The sequence below is a fragment of the Cataglyphis hispanica genome, chromosome 4, assembly GCF_021464435.1.
Source record: "Cataglyphis hispanica isolate Lineage 1 chromosome 4, ULB_Chis1_1.0, whole genome shotgun sequence".
NCBI lineage: Eukaryota > Metazoa > Arthropoda > Insecta > Hymenoptera > Formicidae > Cataglyphis > Cataglyphis hispanica.
This window is the reverse complement of record NC_065957.1, coordinates 9,880,281-9,898,792: the sequence shown is the minus strand read 5'-3', so window position 1 is coordinate 9,898,792 and position 18,512 is coordinate 9,880,281. Positions and strand designations below refer to the sequence as shown.

Sequence of the window (18,512 nt, the reverse complement as noted above, 5' to 3'; positions counted from 1 at the left end):
TCAAAATTACGAGTGATGACGTCTCCATTCATGGGGTCCGAAGCTCCGTTTCACGTTGCCCCCCCGTTCGTTTTTTCTCGAATTCCTTCCTTTTCTCGTCTCGCCCACTTGTGCCTCGCGCTAATTGATCCTAAGTGGCTTGTGGGAGAACTCGTAATCCTCCCTTCCCCCCCCTCCCTCCCCCCTTCTCTTTTCATTCACAGTCCGTGACTAGTCGCGCTCGAAAAGAAGAGTGATTGTTATGGGAAGATTGGGAGGAAGAGCCATATACATGTATCCGTTAACGTGTGCTCAAAGATAGCTTCGAAATTCATGGTCGCGCGATATCATTGAGTGTTGAGAAATTTTATGAGTTTTAACACTAAACGATGCAAATGAATTTATAGAATGACGAGAGGCTCGCAGTGCTTACAAACCTTATATAGAGTGTTTGATAATAGACGCATTTGTGACGATGTCTCTCTTGTCAGAAATGACTCTTCCATTAAGCCTTGATAAGCATTATCTTTTAGTGTTGAGCAACGTCTCGCTGTATTTATGTGAAGCATTTAATAAAAGCGGCGGCACTAGATTCCATGAAATAATTGTCTCCCGAAACGGGACTAAGAATCTCGGTTCAAGCATAAATTAAAAGTAACGCGAGCCATCGAGAGATTAAGCAGTATTTGCATGCCTTAATTGTCATCTAAATTAAAGCAACGTGCCGTGACCGCATTCGCGCGCGAAAATTATTGCGTGATCAACTCGACGACAGAAACGTCGACGAAGGCGAAAAGAAAATACATTTTCTTTTCTTTCCGGAAATAATTTAAATCTCTCGTGTGTGAGAAAGAGGCATGCACACGCGAGCGAAAAGAGAGAAAGCAGAGGACACAATTTTGTTGCCGAAGGCATCGAAAACCGAGGCCGGTTTCCGACGCTCGCGTGGCAGCGAGCTATCAATTTAATCGTCCGCTGATGAATGGACAGATCGGTTTTCTTAAAGTACCTCTTTGCCATCTCCCTCTCGTCGTCGTCGTTTCTCTCTCTCTCTCTGTTCCTCGCGCCTTCATTTCCTCTCTATACATCTCGCGATATATGCGTTCGTTTCTCCTGTCAACTCCTTCGTTATCCGCCGTTTCCTTTGCAGTTCTCTTCGTCACTGTATCACCTCCGTGCATTTTACATTCCTTTTTCTTCGTCTCCTACTACATCACCGATTCGCTCCCCACCTTTTCGCGCGTAGCTCTTTGTGCATTTTAGCGATCTTTCTCTTGGCTTTCTTCGCGAAAAGTTTCTCTTTTCTCTTTTCTTCGAGAGAACGGCCAATGTATATTCATTGGTCGCTTTTGCAACATTTCTGCCGGTAGTCATATATCCATGTGCCGTGCCCTTAAATTATGCGCGCAATTACGTGTGCCCGGTTCGCGTAAGCATATCGGAGATGTAGATGATGCACTCGGGTAAGTGCATCAGGCGTGAAAGCGAAGCTCAGGATTGCCGGATGCGCCAGAATTTTTTTTTTCTCGTAGGTGCTAATGACGAAGCAAAGTGCCTGGGTATCAGTAGCCAAAGTGCTCTCGTCGACTCACGGACAGTCGATTGAGCCGTTTTGAGCGTATCGCGTGACAGGATTGGCTCGTGTCACGTAACGCGCTTCAAAACGCGTCGCGGCTGTCACGTTGATGCCATGCAACCGCGTAGACGTCAAGTACAAAGTGATTTCTTATGGGAGGTATATACGTCTTCGGCAGAAAAGCGAATCTCTAACTTCTTACGTTAACAATTTTACTTTTACTTTTAATTTTATTTGAGACATGTAAACATCATGATCGTTAAACTAAATCCTCGTTTATTTAGCTTAAAACAACAATTATAAATTTAAACATAATAGAAAAAAAATTGTAGGGAGAAAAGTGGGACAAGTATTTCAAATGGTATAGTAGAAAATGTTTAAACGATCGTTTCAGAAAGGTGACGAATTGACATTCACGTTATTAATCTTATTGCCACAATTTACATGATTGTATCTGACAGCGCTATTCAATGATTATCGATGTCTGATTCAGGGGGATTAAATTTAAATTCGTCGACCAGTCGAACGGTAATAAATGCAATAGAGCGATAAACGGTGACGACGAATAAAATCGGAATTATGATCGCGCGATCAAAACCACAGAAATATAAATATATCTATGCATATACATATGTGTGTGTGTGTGTGTGTGTGTGTGATGCCAAGTTCTGGTCGATTAATTTAATTAACCGTTGCCTTCGCGACGAGTGATCCTTTAGTCGCGATGTCGAGTGAGATAGAGCGATCAACAAGACATCCATCTCGTTCTTGTTTCATATAAATTAATAATCTAGTACTTGTCGCGCGATATTTATGTAATAAACACGCTCGAATAAACACGCGTTCTCGCGATCGCATTTCGAAATTTCCACGCGAAGATGAAGTGCGTGCAGCGCTTGTCTTTCAAGGAGAAGATTCCGGTTTGCGGCGATCACTTTGTTTTGCCAATTGTAATGATATTTTCCTTATAAAAGAAATGCCGATGCGGCGCGCGGTTAATTCCAGAACGTATACGAGCGTTATGCAAGCACATCATTCGTACACGATAAAAAGAAGCAGGGAGCTATTACCGCAGACTTTAAATCTCTTTATCCTCTCTCGCGTCGGGATTAATATCCTACCGTAATTCATCCCCTCTTTGCTGTAACTCGCGTAACAACGTGGTTAAACTTTATTGCACCATCGCGTGTTGCGAAGATTCACCGCGATCGACGTAAATGTCCAAAAAACACGCGCCTTCAAGGCGAAATTTTTTGACGAATGGATAAAATAATTAAAGTATGCAAATACACATTTAAGATGTTTGCTATCCAAAATTATTTTCAATCTATGATATCCGTCAGATAATTTCATTTTATTTTTTGTTTGTAAAAATGAACATTTATGTTGTACTCGAAACGATATTCTCCACGAAAGAAATATAAGAAATAAAAAATAAAATATAAATTTAAATGTAAGATATAAAATTTTTTTTTCGCACAATCGTCTATGCAATTTATCTCAACAGGTTTCTGGAATGCGTATAAAATTCAAAACATATTCATGTAGATAAATCATAAATTTAAACAACTAATTTTATGGATCTATCATATAATGGATATATCTCGCTGTATATTTATTTTTACATTAACCGAGATACTTAAAATAAATGAAGCTTTTATATTATGCATCAAGCTTACGAAAAATCGAGTGTACGGAAATTGAATCTAAGAAAAATCAATAAACCACAGATCGCAAAAAAATCTACCAGTTGAGAAAAAGAGAGAGAAAGTATATGTGCCGATACTCATATATATATATAACTTTGCGCGAGATGTTCCTCGGATATAAAAGTATCTCCCCAACACAACGGAGAGATGTGTGCGCGTCACGTTTATAAATTTCACTGCGCGCACCAACGTCGTCGCACGCACACGCATAAATCGCGCGCGTAACCCCCTCGGGGTGCGGGTAGAGCGCATAAATACGCGCTCGCACACACCCATCCTCGGTGCATAAGAGCGTAAACGTGCTTCGTGTATCCGCGAAGAAAGACACAAAGAGTGAGCGAGTAAAAGAGAGAGAAAGAGAGAGAGAGAGAGAGAGAGAGAGAGAGAGAGAGAGAGAGCGAATGGAACATACAGAGAGAAGGAGATAAGAGAGGAAGGAGGCTGAGAGACTGCGTGTTCAAACAAAGGTGAGCCTGCAACCTGCACATAATGCGCTTCTTAACTCCTCGCGCGCGTTTCGCTACCTTTCTCTATATTCCCTACCTTTCCTCTCGCGTTCTTCTTCTAACCACCTCCTCCTCCTCCCAATGCTGATTCTCTTCGTTTTGTCGATGTTATACATCGCGAAGGTTACATCCGGGCGGAATGTCTTGTTGCCAGGTGTACGGGGAAAGATCTACCGCCTTTCCTTCCTCGCTCTATGTATTTCCCTTGTACAAGCCGCGGTTTACTTTCGACTACGACATCCTTTTGCGCGAGATCGCCTTGTGTAATCTCTGTTTTTATTCGCTTCGGAACAGTACGAACGATGATGCAAATTACATTGTATAATCCTAACTAAATTGAGAGTAAGAACATTTCCCATTAAGTTGATTATATATAGATCAGGTTCATAGTAAAAAAATCAATGTTAAAAAATAATTTTTAAATAATTATCAGAATTATCACGATATTTCATGCACTAACAATAAGAAAAGGCTGATATATAATAATTATATTACTATGAAAACATCATTATAGATGCAAGAATGATAATAAACTGATCTACATTTATTTTCAATGAAAATAAAATGATTAATTGACTTTTAATTATTTTTTAAATTGCAAATTCTCTGGAAAGAAAATTACTAGTACATCGTATAATGGATATATTTAACAAGTCTCTTTCAATAAAAATAGATGTGTGTAAAAAAAAAAAAAAATTAACTCATTTCGACATTGCATAAATATATGAATCACATATGATTCTTGTTCGGATATTATCCGATTAATTCGATATGATTGCAGCGACAAATCAGGAGTCTCACGTAATCGATGCTTGTTTAGCAACATATATTGGACATTGTTAATATTCCCGAAGCGCGTATCGATACCTTTTGAGCAGGCACCTTTATGTGACCTGCGTGAAAGTTGTGTGCCAGGATAGATAAGTAGATAATAGGAGGTCGAAGGCTCGTCACCGGCTGCGGTACAACGGAGAGCCGCGTCGCGGCTACCCGCTAATCGAACAGCTTAAACCCGGCTTTTATTCGTTTGCGTATTGGCGAGTACATTCGCATGCAAATGCACAGCGGTAATAAATGGGAGGGTTACGGCAGGCGGGCGACGTGCTTCGGTTATACGTCGTAAAGCTCGCCGGTGGTATTCGCGATAATTGCGAGATTCTAAGGGTGAGCAATAAAACGAGTCGATGGGAAAAGAGAGAGTGAGAAACAATATATATATATATATATATATATATATATATATATATATATATATATATAGAGAGAGAGAGAGAGAGAGAGAGAGAGAGAGAGATAGAAGGCGTCCGCTAGCGGGACACACGCGTTGTCCTACGCGACGACGCGTGAATTTTATGTATACGGGTCTCGTGAGTTTATTAGTTCGCGCTCTATTAAATTTAACAATAGCTTTTGATTGTATTCGCTAGAAATTGGAGAACGGATATAATTTCTAAAAAAAAAAAAGAAAAAATTCTAAACCGCAGAGAGCCAGAAAGCATAAAATATGCTTTTATTAATGTAAATAAAATTAAAAATAATCTTTGCTTATTACTTTACTGGAAAACATCTAAAAGGTAATGTTGGAAATATATTAATTTCACTCTCTCTCTCTCTCTCTCTCTTTGTCAATTAATTAATATTTAAATTAATATTTAAAAGGAAAACAATTATAACGAGCTCTTATAAAAAGTTGATGACTTTTCAAAATAAACAAATTTTCCGTTTGTCTATATAGTAGATCTCAAAGAATCATTCGATCGAGCAGATATGACTTGATGAATGGCATGTCACGCAGTATAAAATGACGAATTTCTCGAACGAGATTGATAATTCGCGATATCGACGTCTCGTTTCTCATTATCCGTCCTTTTTTGCACGTCCTTTTAATAATTAATGCGCAACATCAATTAATTCTCTCATCTCGTTTACGCCTTCTACCCCGTTTTTTCGCAATCTCATTTTTCACGGCTGTTTATCGAGTATCCTCAGGGGATGATTTACTCGAAAGTAGTCAAAGTTTCACGGTAAGCTCTCCCGTCGATCTTTTCTGAAAATCCAAGACGAAACGGTTCCCGCGAGGAAAGTTTACTCTAAGCATCTTATCCGAGTTCTAATTGAACCCTCGCTTTCCACGTAAAACCTTAAACGATTATGTCAGGTTGTACTTTTCGCAAGAGACCTCCGAGATTGCTGACTCCATTCGCCGAGCACGATAATTGCTCTAATCTGATTAACTAAATCTTATACCGGCGGACCTTTTTAGCTAGCAAAATTGTGCCTCCTCACGATCTGTAGCAAAATGCAACGATATTCGCGCTCGTGCTTATTATGATAAACTTTGTTAGAGAATCTATTACATAAAAGGTTAAGAGGCTCAATGAGGATGAAAACTATTAATTTCGATATTAAGAAATATCTAGTTTTATTAACGATCTAATTGCATTATTCATAGTGCGCGTTAAAAATTAATAATTACAATGTAATAATTATTCAATACATTATTTCATTATTATTTTTATTACAGTCTTACTCAATATCTGATTAAAAAAATACTATAATACGTAAAATTTGTTAATTTTAATATCGAATTATTTTTTTTTTTTTTTGAACTAGTTTAAAATTAAAACTATTAATGAACTTTTTTCAGGACTCATTAACCGACAAAAAAAGAATTAGAAAAAATTATGCTCCCTAAAAAAAAAAAAAACAGCATTTGTCTGTGAGACATAATACATTTTTCCGAGGAAGCCCGCAATTGTCGAATTATCTTCCTCGATGAGGAACGAGGGTAACGGTCGCGTCAACGCTGTTTCGCCACGGCTGTTAAGTCTGCGCGGGACTTAATTTCAATAGGATTTTATACCGGGGCTTCGTTAAAATCCCGAATAGATCCGGTGTTATAACGCGACACTGGTGTACGAGGCTCATGCGGATCTTAAGTGCGGCGCGAATGCACCGAAGGCACGAACGGAGAGGAGAAAGATTACAAGCGAAGCTACGAAGACCTTGTTACATAAAATCGTCCCGTGCAAAAGAGAACACGCGGATAAATTGAAAGAAAATAGGCAAGTGCACTCTCGAGTAATGCGATAATTAGATTACGCTTTTCACATTTTCTACGTCGCTCATTTATGCAAATCGGTTTTTGCTCGATCTTCAATGTTGCTAGATAAAAATCTTTTTTGATTAAATTGAGATTGTCTGATAAACGCATATATAATTTTGCGTAATGTATAAGGTAATATCTATAGGCGAGGAAATGTATGAAAAATTTTTTTTCAGTAGCTTTTTAAAGCTACTGTAAAAGCTACTGATAAAATTAAAAATGAGTGTGAAATAAAATTTTAATATTTTATCGCGACAAATCTTCTGCAATTTCGATTAAAGAAAAGATACTATAAAATGTTATTTACCATGTTAATAGAATTTTTTATTCATTCACGTAAATGAAGTTTGGAGTTGGGGTGGAGTGACCGAGAAGTCTTACGTTCGCATGGTAGATTTAGTAACTAAGCGCTGCAAGCAGTCAAACGTATTACAATTTACTAACAAACTTACAACTTAGGCCGAAACTGGATTATAACTAAATTCCATCGCTCTACATTCTTCCACTGGAGTAACTGCTGCTGCGCGTTTAACTTTAGGAAACTAGTTAGCCATCCTATATGTATATGTATACACACACACACACACACACATGTATATATATATATATATAAAAGAGTGATATAAATTCTACGATTTAAGAAAGCTTTCTTACAAAATATATATAAAATATGTATGATTTATGAGTATCTTTCTATCTTTTAATAAATCATTATTCACAATAATAGAATCATAATTCAACCATGATAGTTTACCAACCAAAAGAAAAAATCAAAATAAGACGAAGTTGTTTGATAAATGTCAATATTAAATTCAAGAATATTACAAAATATTATTAATTATTTTGTCCTAAGTAAACGCTTTTTAGCGAGCATAATAGAAATGATTACAGAAAAATGGAGGGAGAGAAGGGTTAAAAGATGAAACTTGCGAAGCACGTTTCTGTAACTTTGCCAGCAAATCCGCTTTCTACTCTCTCTCTCTCTCTCTCTTCCGCCTTTTCGCAAAGACTGGCTTACAAATCCACTTGTGATTAGACAAAGCAAACACCACAAAGACCGCGAGAAGAACGAGTGTTCCGAGACGGCGAAAGAGGCGACAAGCGAGGAGGACTGAGCGAGACACAAAGAAAAAAGACGGGCAAACGAGGAGAGACACTAATAGTGCTGATCCCACCGCAAGCTCTGGGAGGTTTAAGTCCCGGTTAAGTGGCGGGTAATGAATATGCTAACGTGTGCCGAGTATGCAAGGAAAGCTTTGCATTTTAGTATCGAGTTCAAGCACCTAGTGCGGCTTGTGCGAGGATATATGCACGCGCGTTTATATACCAGGTTATACCATATGCTTTTACGAATATCGGGCAGCTTGCAATATTTTTCAGTTAAGAAAATGATTATCGAGAAAGTTATAAGCATTTTATGCGTATTTCTATTTAAATACATATTTCTAAAAGTATGTATATGTTTTTTTTTTATTACATAATTATAAATATTACAATATAATTATAAATATTTATAAATATCTTTTATTTTAAGAATAATAATTTAAGATATATAAATAATTTTATGAAAGGTCATATTTTCCAATCTATCGATTTTTAACTTTATTTTGTTCTTTTTAAATTTATTTAAAATAATCTGAAACACACACAATACATAAAAATTTTAATGTATTTAAAGTCTCCATATCCGCTGTCAGTGCGCGTTAAAGGAAGTATTTATGAAACGATATGAAGGCATCTCGAGAAATTCAATTTCATGACATTCGATTAATGCGATATAATGAACTGGCCAAGCGCGAGCGTGATACTTGCCTTCCGCGATCGACGACGCGATACCTCAAGTGCGAAGTCGACAGCGACGACGACGATGACGACAACGGCGACTCGTCAATATCTCCCTTGGTTTGAACTCAAGCTGCTTTTGAGCACAACAATCCCGAAGCAGGTTTATCGCATGGCGGAATAATATTGATTAAGATTCAAGATGACACCATCGATACGCTTCCTACGGATCGGATTTAACACGTACGCCGCGAATATCTCATCTAGAAGATTCTAAATCGCTAAGATTTCTAAAAATCGCTTTTATTATTTCGTAGTCATAGTAGATAAATCGCAACTAACAAAATTATGAATTCATTACATCGAGATAAAAATCGCTATCAAACAAGTTAATACGTCAGAGGATAAGAACGGTGATAACGTAGTTAGCGTCATTTAAGAAATGCTTATAGGAAGGAAAGTGCAATAGATTCATCAATTCATTATAACATCATTTGTACAAATGCTTTTCAGATCAAGTTCAGATTAATAATATCAGGCGAGAGATTTGAATTACAAATCATAATTTTTATCATATATTCTCGTGTAACATTAAAATTATTCTACAAAAAAAAAAAAAGATTCTTGTCTCTCCTATATATTGCTCAAATTAAAAAATTGGCAATTAATCGGTTATCATTTCAGAAGAGAGAAACCGATCGTTTCGGCTTATTCGGTATTCATCATCTGTATCTTTTTTGTATGCCAATTCCCTTCCCAATAACAAACGAGCGCGCCCATGCGAAATAAACGCACGAATTACTTTCGGCGATCCAAGTCACCCCTCCGATGGCGAACAATCTGTCTACAACGACCGAACCGAGACTCAGTCACGTTAGGAATTCGCCGTAGCGCCGGCGTGTTAATTTAATACTGCGTGAAATTTCGCTTTGCGCGCCGCACAGATCGAAGTCTTGACAGAGTGGAAGAACCGGGAGGGTGCGTCACGGAGGGTGGGAGCGTCTCGGTGACCGATTCTGTTTGAGAGAAGAACCCTTGCCCGAGGGTGCCATCGGGGTTAGAGTAAACACGGGGTAAGCCTTTGGGTGCCCGGGAGTAGATACAGTTGAAACGCGTATCGTTCCGGCATGGTCACGCGTGCTGTACAAACAGGGGAAGTTTCTAATATATACCCGACCACCGCGTATCCAACGACATATCGTCGGCCGGCTGTAAACGGTTATAAAAACTCGTGAGATGTTGTATTATCCAGGCAACCGTAACTCAAACCATTACACAATCGACGGTTATTAAATTCAATCAAATGAAGGAGATTGATTATTTCTAGTATTATTATACGATAGTATCAAGTCAATTTTGTTATACGTACATGTTTTGCATAATTACAATGTTTTACGCATCAATGGAGTTTCATACAAGCATAAGTAAAATAATGTTAAGATACAAATATAAAAATAGGATGCAGAATTGAAGAGAGAGAGAGAGAGAGAGAGAGTGAGTGAATCAATGCATAATGTAGAACAGAAAGGTCACGGTTGTGCGCCCGATCGAATATCGTAATTTCTGACAGCGCCGAATGTTATTTTTGCCAAGCGTAGGATGGCGATTCTGTGTCACGCAGCGACACGAAGGTCGCGTATAAAAGTGGCTTGTCGCCACAATATATACCCTTCGCGCGAGGAATAATTGTCCGTGACTGCTCTCGCAACGTCCACGCGAACAGTGGGCCGTTGTGATAGTACGATCGTTAGTGAGCCGTGAAATTACGATGCCATCGGACGTTTCTACTACCGATGCAATACATTACCCACCATCGTCGTATATATATATCTCGCAAGCCGCGAGAGATTTTCATTTTACGCCGATTGAACAGTTAACAGTGGCAAAGAAGATAGCAGCAAAATTAATGACTAAAAAAAATTGTCTTTTAAAGATATTTTTTTCTTTAATATTCTTTTTTACATGCTGTTAATATTTCTTCTTAGACAGCAGTGAAATTAATACGCATAGGATAAAGGATAAAAATATAAATTATAAATATAAAAATATAAATTGATATAAAAAATGTAATGTTGAATAAGGAAAAGCTATGCCACTGTCAATTGTCCATGGAATCTCTTACAGCGATATCAATTGGATACTACAAATAAATTCTCTGTATATAGCGAGAAAACAAATTCCTATGACAAATTTACGTGGGGCAAGGAAAAAGGGGAAGAGTTGTAAGTCAGATGAGAAATAGAGAAATAAAGAAAGAAATAAAACAGAGACGATCGAATAAAAAGAAAGAGAAGCCATAGAGCGATCGTGTCTCATCTGCGATATTTATCGCACACAAGGAAAACAAAACTGTGTAATTCTGAGATCTTCAAAAGGATTCGCCCGATGCTAATCAGTTGCCAAGACACGTGATGCATACAAGAATATTGTAGTATTATCATAATCTTCAGAAAAATTAACCAGTCCAGATATTGATAACGACTCATAATTCATTACTCCAAAGTGAATTCTAAGTTGATATAAAAAAAATATACGATCTCTTAGGAATCTGCTATGATTATTTGATTTAACCAAACTTATATGTCATGTTATAATTTGATTGATATTATCTTGTATAAAATAAATAAATTAACATGAGAAAAATATATAATAATTTTAAGCGAACAAATAAATCGAAGATAAAAAAACAATAACACGAGAGGATAAGTTTTATAAAAACAGATTATTAAAGCTTATAAAGACAAATTATCCGCAACACTAACACAAAGCCCTTAGAAACTCTCGATAAGTAATAAATCACTATCTAATTTAGTATCCGCATCACACATATAATGTAGTTTCTAAGAAAGTGCTGACTTTATCCCTCGGGACGAGTCAAAGTGAAGGAGCTTACGGTCGGGACAAGTGGTAGACGCTGTGGAGCAGACAAGAAAAGCGGGAAAGGAGTGAAAACGAGATACGAGGAATCGAGGGAAGAGAGGATCTCTCCATTCGTCAGCGTAGAAATCTCGAAACGTGTGGCGCTGTTCTGACCTGACGGTACGTCGACAGTAGTCGTATTTTGCCGCGGAAATGCCGAGAGCACGAGAATTGGGAGAGGGTTTATCGAGGAGGGAGCATGAGTGGGGTCAGACGGCAGGACCGATTCGGAGTTCACTAACCGTAGAAAAGTTATTGCCGTCAACGAGAGACATGTACCGGATGCAACGATAGAACGACACATTGCAGAAATGTGCATTTTCCGCGTGTTTCGAACTCGTAATAACGGGGATGTTGAGAAAGGAGAGCGCGAATATCTTATATTGCATCTCTTATAAAACGAGCAAGATCATCGGTCGTTGTCGCTGGATGAGTCGTTCTTATTTATTTTCAAGTGAATGACAAGATGGATAAATTCAATAAAGTTCGTGAACATTTATAGCAGCTAATTCGCCTCTCGATCTTATCCAATTCGATATAGTGTGTAATGTAGATAGCTTTTATTTATACAACAAATAATGTGCTTCAAATATATCGCCTCGTTCAGATATGCTTCCTTCTTACACGCAAGCAAGTTGAATCGACATTCATTAGCATGCGATTAGACTTATTATTTAATGTGGCGAAGATAGTTTACCAAGAGCGATAATATTGAATCATGATTATTTAAATGAGCGGGTGGGTGGTGTGGCATGCAAATACGACCGCTCGTACTACCTAACGCGATGTTAAATCTCAATTTATTTAGTAGGCGTGGCTAATTATTCAATCGAAGTCGCTTTTCCTTCGGAAAGATCTTATCCTCCTGGCGCCATATTAATCATCATATAATAACATCGTCATCCTGCTGCCTGTGGAAACCAGGAATTAGATCAAGTCAATGTTTTAAAATCATCAATGTATCTGATATCTTAAATTATTACACATTCAAAGATAAAACTTTTTCAATTACTTTCAAATGTCTTTATAAAGAGAGATAAAGATTTTCTCCTACAAAACTTGATTAGACTTGCCTGTTATCATATCCAAGAAATCGAAATCGAATCAATCTGTCAATTGATTAATTTCAAAATTTATTATCCTTATGAAAGGAGAGGCAATCTCAAATTTGTGGCGCGATTAAAGTTCAAAATTAAATTACGCATCAAAAGGAAATTACACTCGCTCGTCCCACGCGAGCTAACACCGATGGCGATGTCCTTCTCCCTTTCCCTCGTCCCGAGGATTAATTTATGAAACTTATGCTGGTCCTAAGACAAACTTAAATCTTCTTTCCACGGCGGGCGTTCGCGGTGAATGTCGTGTCTCGTTGTTATCTTAACGGCTGCCACGGCTGCTAACGAGAATACAGGCTGTTCGTTATCTCGCCAGCGAGAGCACGCGCAGACCCTCGGCACGATACTTGAGTTTTATAATATTACAGCCAGAAATACTGTGAGAGAGCACGAGGTGGGCTCGACCAGCCATGAATCGGTTAACATTTTAGAATTTAAATCAGTTAATTATAAGAACATGCATGGAAATTCGAATATTATATACTTTTTAAATCAAGGCAATTAAATTAATTTTTTTTATTTTTATTATTACGCTTATTTTATTATTACGCTAATCCATCCATTCAACGATGTAGCACTTTAAAATAATGCAAATATTCCATTCCTAGCATAGGAAAAATGCAATTCACAATCAACACTAAAGTAACGATAAAATTACTAGCATACATATATAATTTTAAGAAGAAAATAATTCATTTTTAGTAGCTTTACTCGTGTATCTGGAAAAATCATAAAAAAAAAAAAAAACCGGAATTGTGTCTGACAGCTTTGAACGATGTGGTAGGCTCAAGTAAAATTTTTACTGCATGTTTGTGCGTGTATATCTCCTTTACAACTGGTCCTCGCGGCGAGCATAAATGCCGGTCGACACATTAAAAACGTGCCAGACCGCAAAGAGTTAATTAACCTCGCGACTCTGCGCGACAAGTTGAGTCCCCCCACAAGTTCGAGAATATGCGCGAACTGCCCGGTTGACATACATACTTAATCACGCGAAACTCGTTCACCGATTTATTTATTAATGTTTACGATGGAAAATTCTCGCGGAGGACGTAAAGAAGCGCAAGGAGCAACATCATGCGACTTACTAGAGACAGCTTATTTTAATACAATCTTCTGTTGCGCGCGTGAACGTTTTAAGGGAATATATTAACAGAAGATGACATTGAAAAATCACGATATAAACATGCTGTGATGGAATTATTGTCAGCCGAAAAGAAAGAGTAGTTCGCCAAGTTTCCAAGGGCATTCTTTTGAAGGAAACCTCGCGCGTTTGGGACAGATTTCTGATTTATGACGGCATTACATCCGGTATTCTTACACCGTGATTAAACCGACAAGAACAGTACAGTTACAGACGACACTATACATGGAATATATGCTCTATGCTCATATGGCACTATGCTCACTATATGTGATGCTGCGTGCACGCGCGCGTCTTCTCGCACCGGGAGATCATTATCCCCGCGGCGGTCCGCGTAGGCCTAGACAAACGTACATAAATTGAATGCACCGAGATTAGGGGGTTACTCAGCTGGTAACCACTTTGTAATAGCACCGCGAAAGGACTAAGACGAATGGTAATGATCTGGGTCCCTCCGATAGCGTCGCGCACTTTGAAAAAAATGTTGATTTCCGATCGGAGAAGATCCGCGTGTCGTTTTCTAGTTAGATAGATTTCTCTCTTCACCGATGCGTCCATCACTGTCGCTCTTTCCCGATCAAAATCATTCGCGTAAATCATAACGCGTCTTCTAATGTATATCTGATTCCGCGCGAATATTGAAGAGCTTTTTACAGTCAAAAAAAAAAAAAATTGTAATGAATAATATATTTAAATAAAGAAATAATATTTGTATTTCTTTTAATTTCTAAAATAATAAGACGGTATCTTTGATGAAACAAAAAATAAATCGTCATAAAAAACAAAAATTATTTAGCTCCTTTTCTTGCGGGGAGAGTACTAAAGATTCTTAATTAATTATCTCTCTCGCGTAGAATCGAAAGCGGATCACTTTGCCTGATGAAGAAAACGCTCGGACGTCGTAGAATCCTCTAATTATTCCGATGAACGTTATTAGTTACTTAAACGTGCGTGCATCGAGATGAAGCATTAGAAGTCTCCATATATGCTATTATTTATATGCGTTATTTAATATTGCGACAGAACGCGAGATTCCGGCGAGTTCGACGATCCCGTCACTCGTGTAATTAAGCATGCCACGAGCTCTCGAATAATCGCATGAGGGGGAGGGGGGCGGGAGGGTTTACCTCGATTCGCATAATTGCTCGTAGTGTGTCTTTGTTGGATTTACATGTAATTGCCGGTCGGGGGACACTTACGTTTGCAGGCTTTGCGATGCGTGATCGGTCTGGCCGGGTCCCTGTAGTAACCTTCGCGGCAGTAATGACAGTGCCTTCCTGCCGTAAAATGCCGGCACTGCAGACAAACGCCTCCGCTGACACGGCCCGACAGCTTGTACAGCTCCATGTTGAATCTGCACTTTCTCGCGTGGAGGTTGCAGTTGCACACTGAAACAGGTAACGCGAGTAATTTTAGTCAGCGAGCGACACGAGACGCGCCATTATTTTATGACTCTATCGTTTTCTTCAATTTCCCCTTTCTTTATTTCATTCTCTTCTCCTCTCTTTCTGTCCCCCGCTCTTTCCTTCTTTCTTTCGCATGCGCGAAATGTCTTTTTCTTCTGCAATCCTACATTAATCGTCCGGCATTATCGTCATTAGAATGCCGTAATCGTAATTAGAGTTCGACGCAGCCGCAATTATTTTGAGGAAAGAAATCTCCTTCATTATGTTCAACCTACGTGTTGCGTGCGAAAATAATAGCGTTCAAGTCCATATTTTTATCGTTTTCTTAAAGCGAGAATATGAAGGAGGTCAGTATGTATTATATTTTGCATTTTTCACATATTTTCTCAGGCATACCGGAAAAATATTATAAAAACAATACAATCTCTGCACCAAGATAATTTCATTTAAAATATGTAATTTGTATACACTTTTAGTCAAGATTAGAAAGATATATATATATATTATTTTTCACATATAAATCAATCTAAAAATTTTTACAAACTTAGTTAAAAAATCATTTCTTTAACTTTTCTTATAAATTCACGAGGAAAGAAAGAGAGAGAGAGAGAGTAGTTTTCAAAGTTCACTCATCTCTCAAAGTGATTGATTTCAATTATTTTTCTCCCGCAAGTAGAAACTTGTATATACATAAGTTTACTTATGCAAGTATAAATGATTACTTGCAAACATCGACTCTCATAACTGCACATGTCATAAATGCATGCAAATCGATTAATAAACGACGATCAGGCTTGGTTAAATTACAACGTTCTTTCAACAGAGAGCGTCGAAATCGGTACGCCGTAAATGTCATCTATCCTACTTTAATTACGCATTGCTGCAAGGTAATAAACGTTACCGCCTAACACAAGTGCGATGTATACATCGATATTATCTCGGTAACTGCGGATAGACACTTCAAATATTCCTGCGATTGAAGCATCGAAACGTCGTGATGCCACAACCACAGCTCATTAATATTACGGAGTTTCGTGAAACAACGAAGCGTGCCGGGGCTCCTTCCGTACTTATCGCGGTAATTAGTCCCGAGTTTATTCATCCGACCTGTGGAAGGAACGCGTCTCGAGGGGGTCGTCTTCGTTATCGGACAACGGTCCTCGACTTCTCTCGTTGTTCCCGATCCTCCTCGCATTGCGTTGCCAACTTGATTCGACAAGGCAATTTCGGTGATTTGTAATTTAAAAGATTTGAAACTTTGCGACTTTAAAATTTAAATCAAAATTTTGTAATGAATGAATCCAATTCAGTTCGCCCCCTCAAAAAAAAAGGAAATCTGCAAATTAGAAAAAAATTTAGTTTTCTTCGCAAATTTCTGAAATAACTCAATCCAAATTTTGAACCTATTTTTTATTCCAGGTAAAAAATCATGAACATATATTATTGATTATATAAATTAATATCTATAAAGAATGTTAAAATTTATATTGTAAAGATAATATTTGTAAAATTAAAAGTTTTAGAACAGCATATACTCTTCATGCAAAGATTAAATTAATTTTTAGCTCGTGAATCTTATTGTGTGTGTATACGCACGTATATGTATGCGCGCAGAAAAGTTTCTTTCAAACCTTCTTTCAAAGTTAGTTCATTAACAGAAAATGATAATGAATAGAGGATCTCTTATTGGTTAAACAATAAATTACTTGTTTCTTATTTTTTATTAAACAATTCTCACACAAATCAAATTCACACACGCTTCTATATTAAAATATGTTTATATAATTCTCAATATAAATTTATCGAGAAAAATTTATTAACATTGGCATCAATGTCTCGATAATTTCGAACGCAACGTGCATTGAATTCTCGAGATGCTGAAGAAAGCATTCCGGCAAGAATCGTGCCACAACTTCCTCTACTCGAGCACCGAGCGGCCTATTTCAGGACGTCTTGAAAATATATAACGGAATAATTGAAAACGCGCAAGGGGGAACGTGATATAGATGCCGGGGTGGAATCAACGTTGGAGAGCTTGCAGTTTTAACGATCCACCCTTCGCGTGTTCGTAGACTCTCTCGACCCAATAATCCCGCGTGTCTTGAATTGCGAGAAGCGTGCCTTATTTTCTGCTCGCGACACTCGTTACCGCGACCCTTTTTCTTTTTCGCTCTTTGTCCTTCTTCTCTCTCGCTCGGATGCTGACGTCGCTGTATTCTGCTTAGAGAGTTGCTGTCGTGATTTATGCATCGTACAAATTAGTGCGCTTTAATCGATTAACCGGCAAGAGAGAGAGAGAGAGAGAGAGAGAGAGAGAGAGAGAGAAGGAAAAGAGGTTTCGCTTTCATTTAAGATAGCAAGCGTGTAATTAAGATGGAAATATATTAGTGGATCGAAAAAAAGAAGTCAAGTCCCATTCCAAATTAATCAAAGGGTTATAATTAAAAAATGGTGATGATTGAGACATTTTATATATATTTTTGAATTCGTTAATTAAGTAGATTTTTTGATAATGGCAATACGTATACATATTTCTAAAATATGGAATAAGAGAGAACACGTTAAGAGAGAAGTCTGTAAAATGTGCTCTCTAAACGTGTAAAACTATCTCTTAATCACTTGATCTAATTTCATTCTTATCATGAAAAATCCTCTTAAATAAGTTGTTATCGCTTAAGAATTTCGCGAGCAAACGGACGGTGGATAAAGACAAGATATGAGCTAGTGCTTCCGGACAAATCATCAGGAACGGATGCTCGTTTCTTTCAATCGTGATCCAATTTATAACCTTGTATGCTTTCCTATACATTCTCGTTACCAGACTTCGTTTCTCTACCGGAAATGAGAGATACGGGGGATACTGATGTGTTTTAAAATTTTTCCCTCAATCATACTTTTATATTTTTCAAACGTATTACTATGTTTCCATAAAAAAATCACCCGTTTTTAAGCTTTTCACAAAATATATGATCTTTTTCCGATTATTTATAACCGTATCAATTAATTAAACATTGCTACACTCAACAATTATGTAAGAGCTATACTCGAGTTTACTCAAGCTCAAGATCGATAATACTTTCATTGCGAGTTAGAGGAAATCTTTAGTGATTTATGAGAATTCAACTTACACGAAGCGCAAGGTTTGATCGATGGATAAGAATGTTGTTGAATCCGAGTTGGCCACTATAGCGTATCGGATCGATCGGATAACTTGCCGATAGTTAATAACCACGCTCAGCCACCGTATGAAATTCTATCGGTTCCTGTTAT

General features: G+C 37.7%; 3 protein-coding genes across 7 annotated transcripts in view; 1 reads left to right on the top strand and 2 right to left on the bottom strand.

The window, feature by feature from the left end:
- Positions 1-18,512, bottom strand: part of LOC126848782 (netrin-1-like) — a 169,252-nt gene that overhangs the window by 72,330 nt on the left and 78,410 nt on the right. Inside the window, exon 2 of the mRNA XM_050589972.1 lies at positions 15,036-15,224. Within this exon, the coding sequence (XP_050445929.1) occupies positions 15,036-15,224 (189 nt within the window). The remainder of the gene's footprint in view (positions 1-15,035; positions 15,225-18,512) is intronic.
- The window catches only part of LOC126848789 (TBC1 domain family member 14-like), a 160,744-nt gene that overhangs the window by 86,637 nt on the left and 55,595 nt on the right, over positions 1-18,512 (top strand). The window lies entirely within an intron of this gene.
- LOC126848813 (CD63 antigen-like) overlaps positions 1-18,512 on the bottom strand; it is a 169,380-nt gene that overhangs the window by 133,758 nt on the left and 17,110 nt on the right. The gene's annotated exons all lie outside the window — the stretch shown is intronic.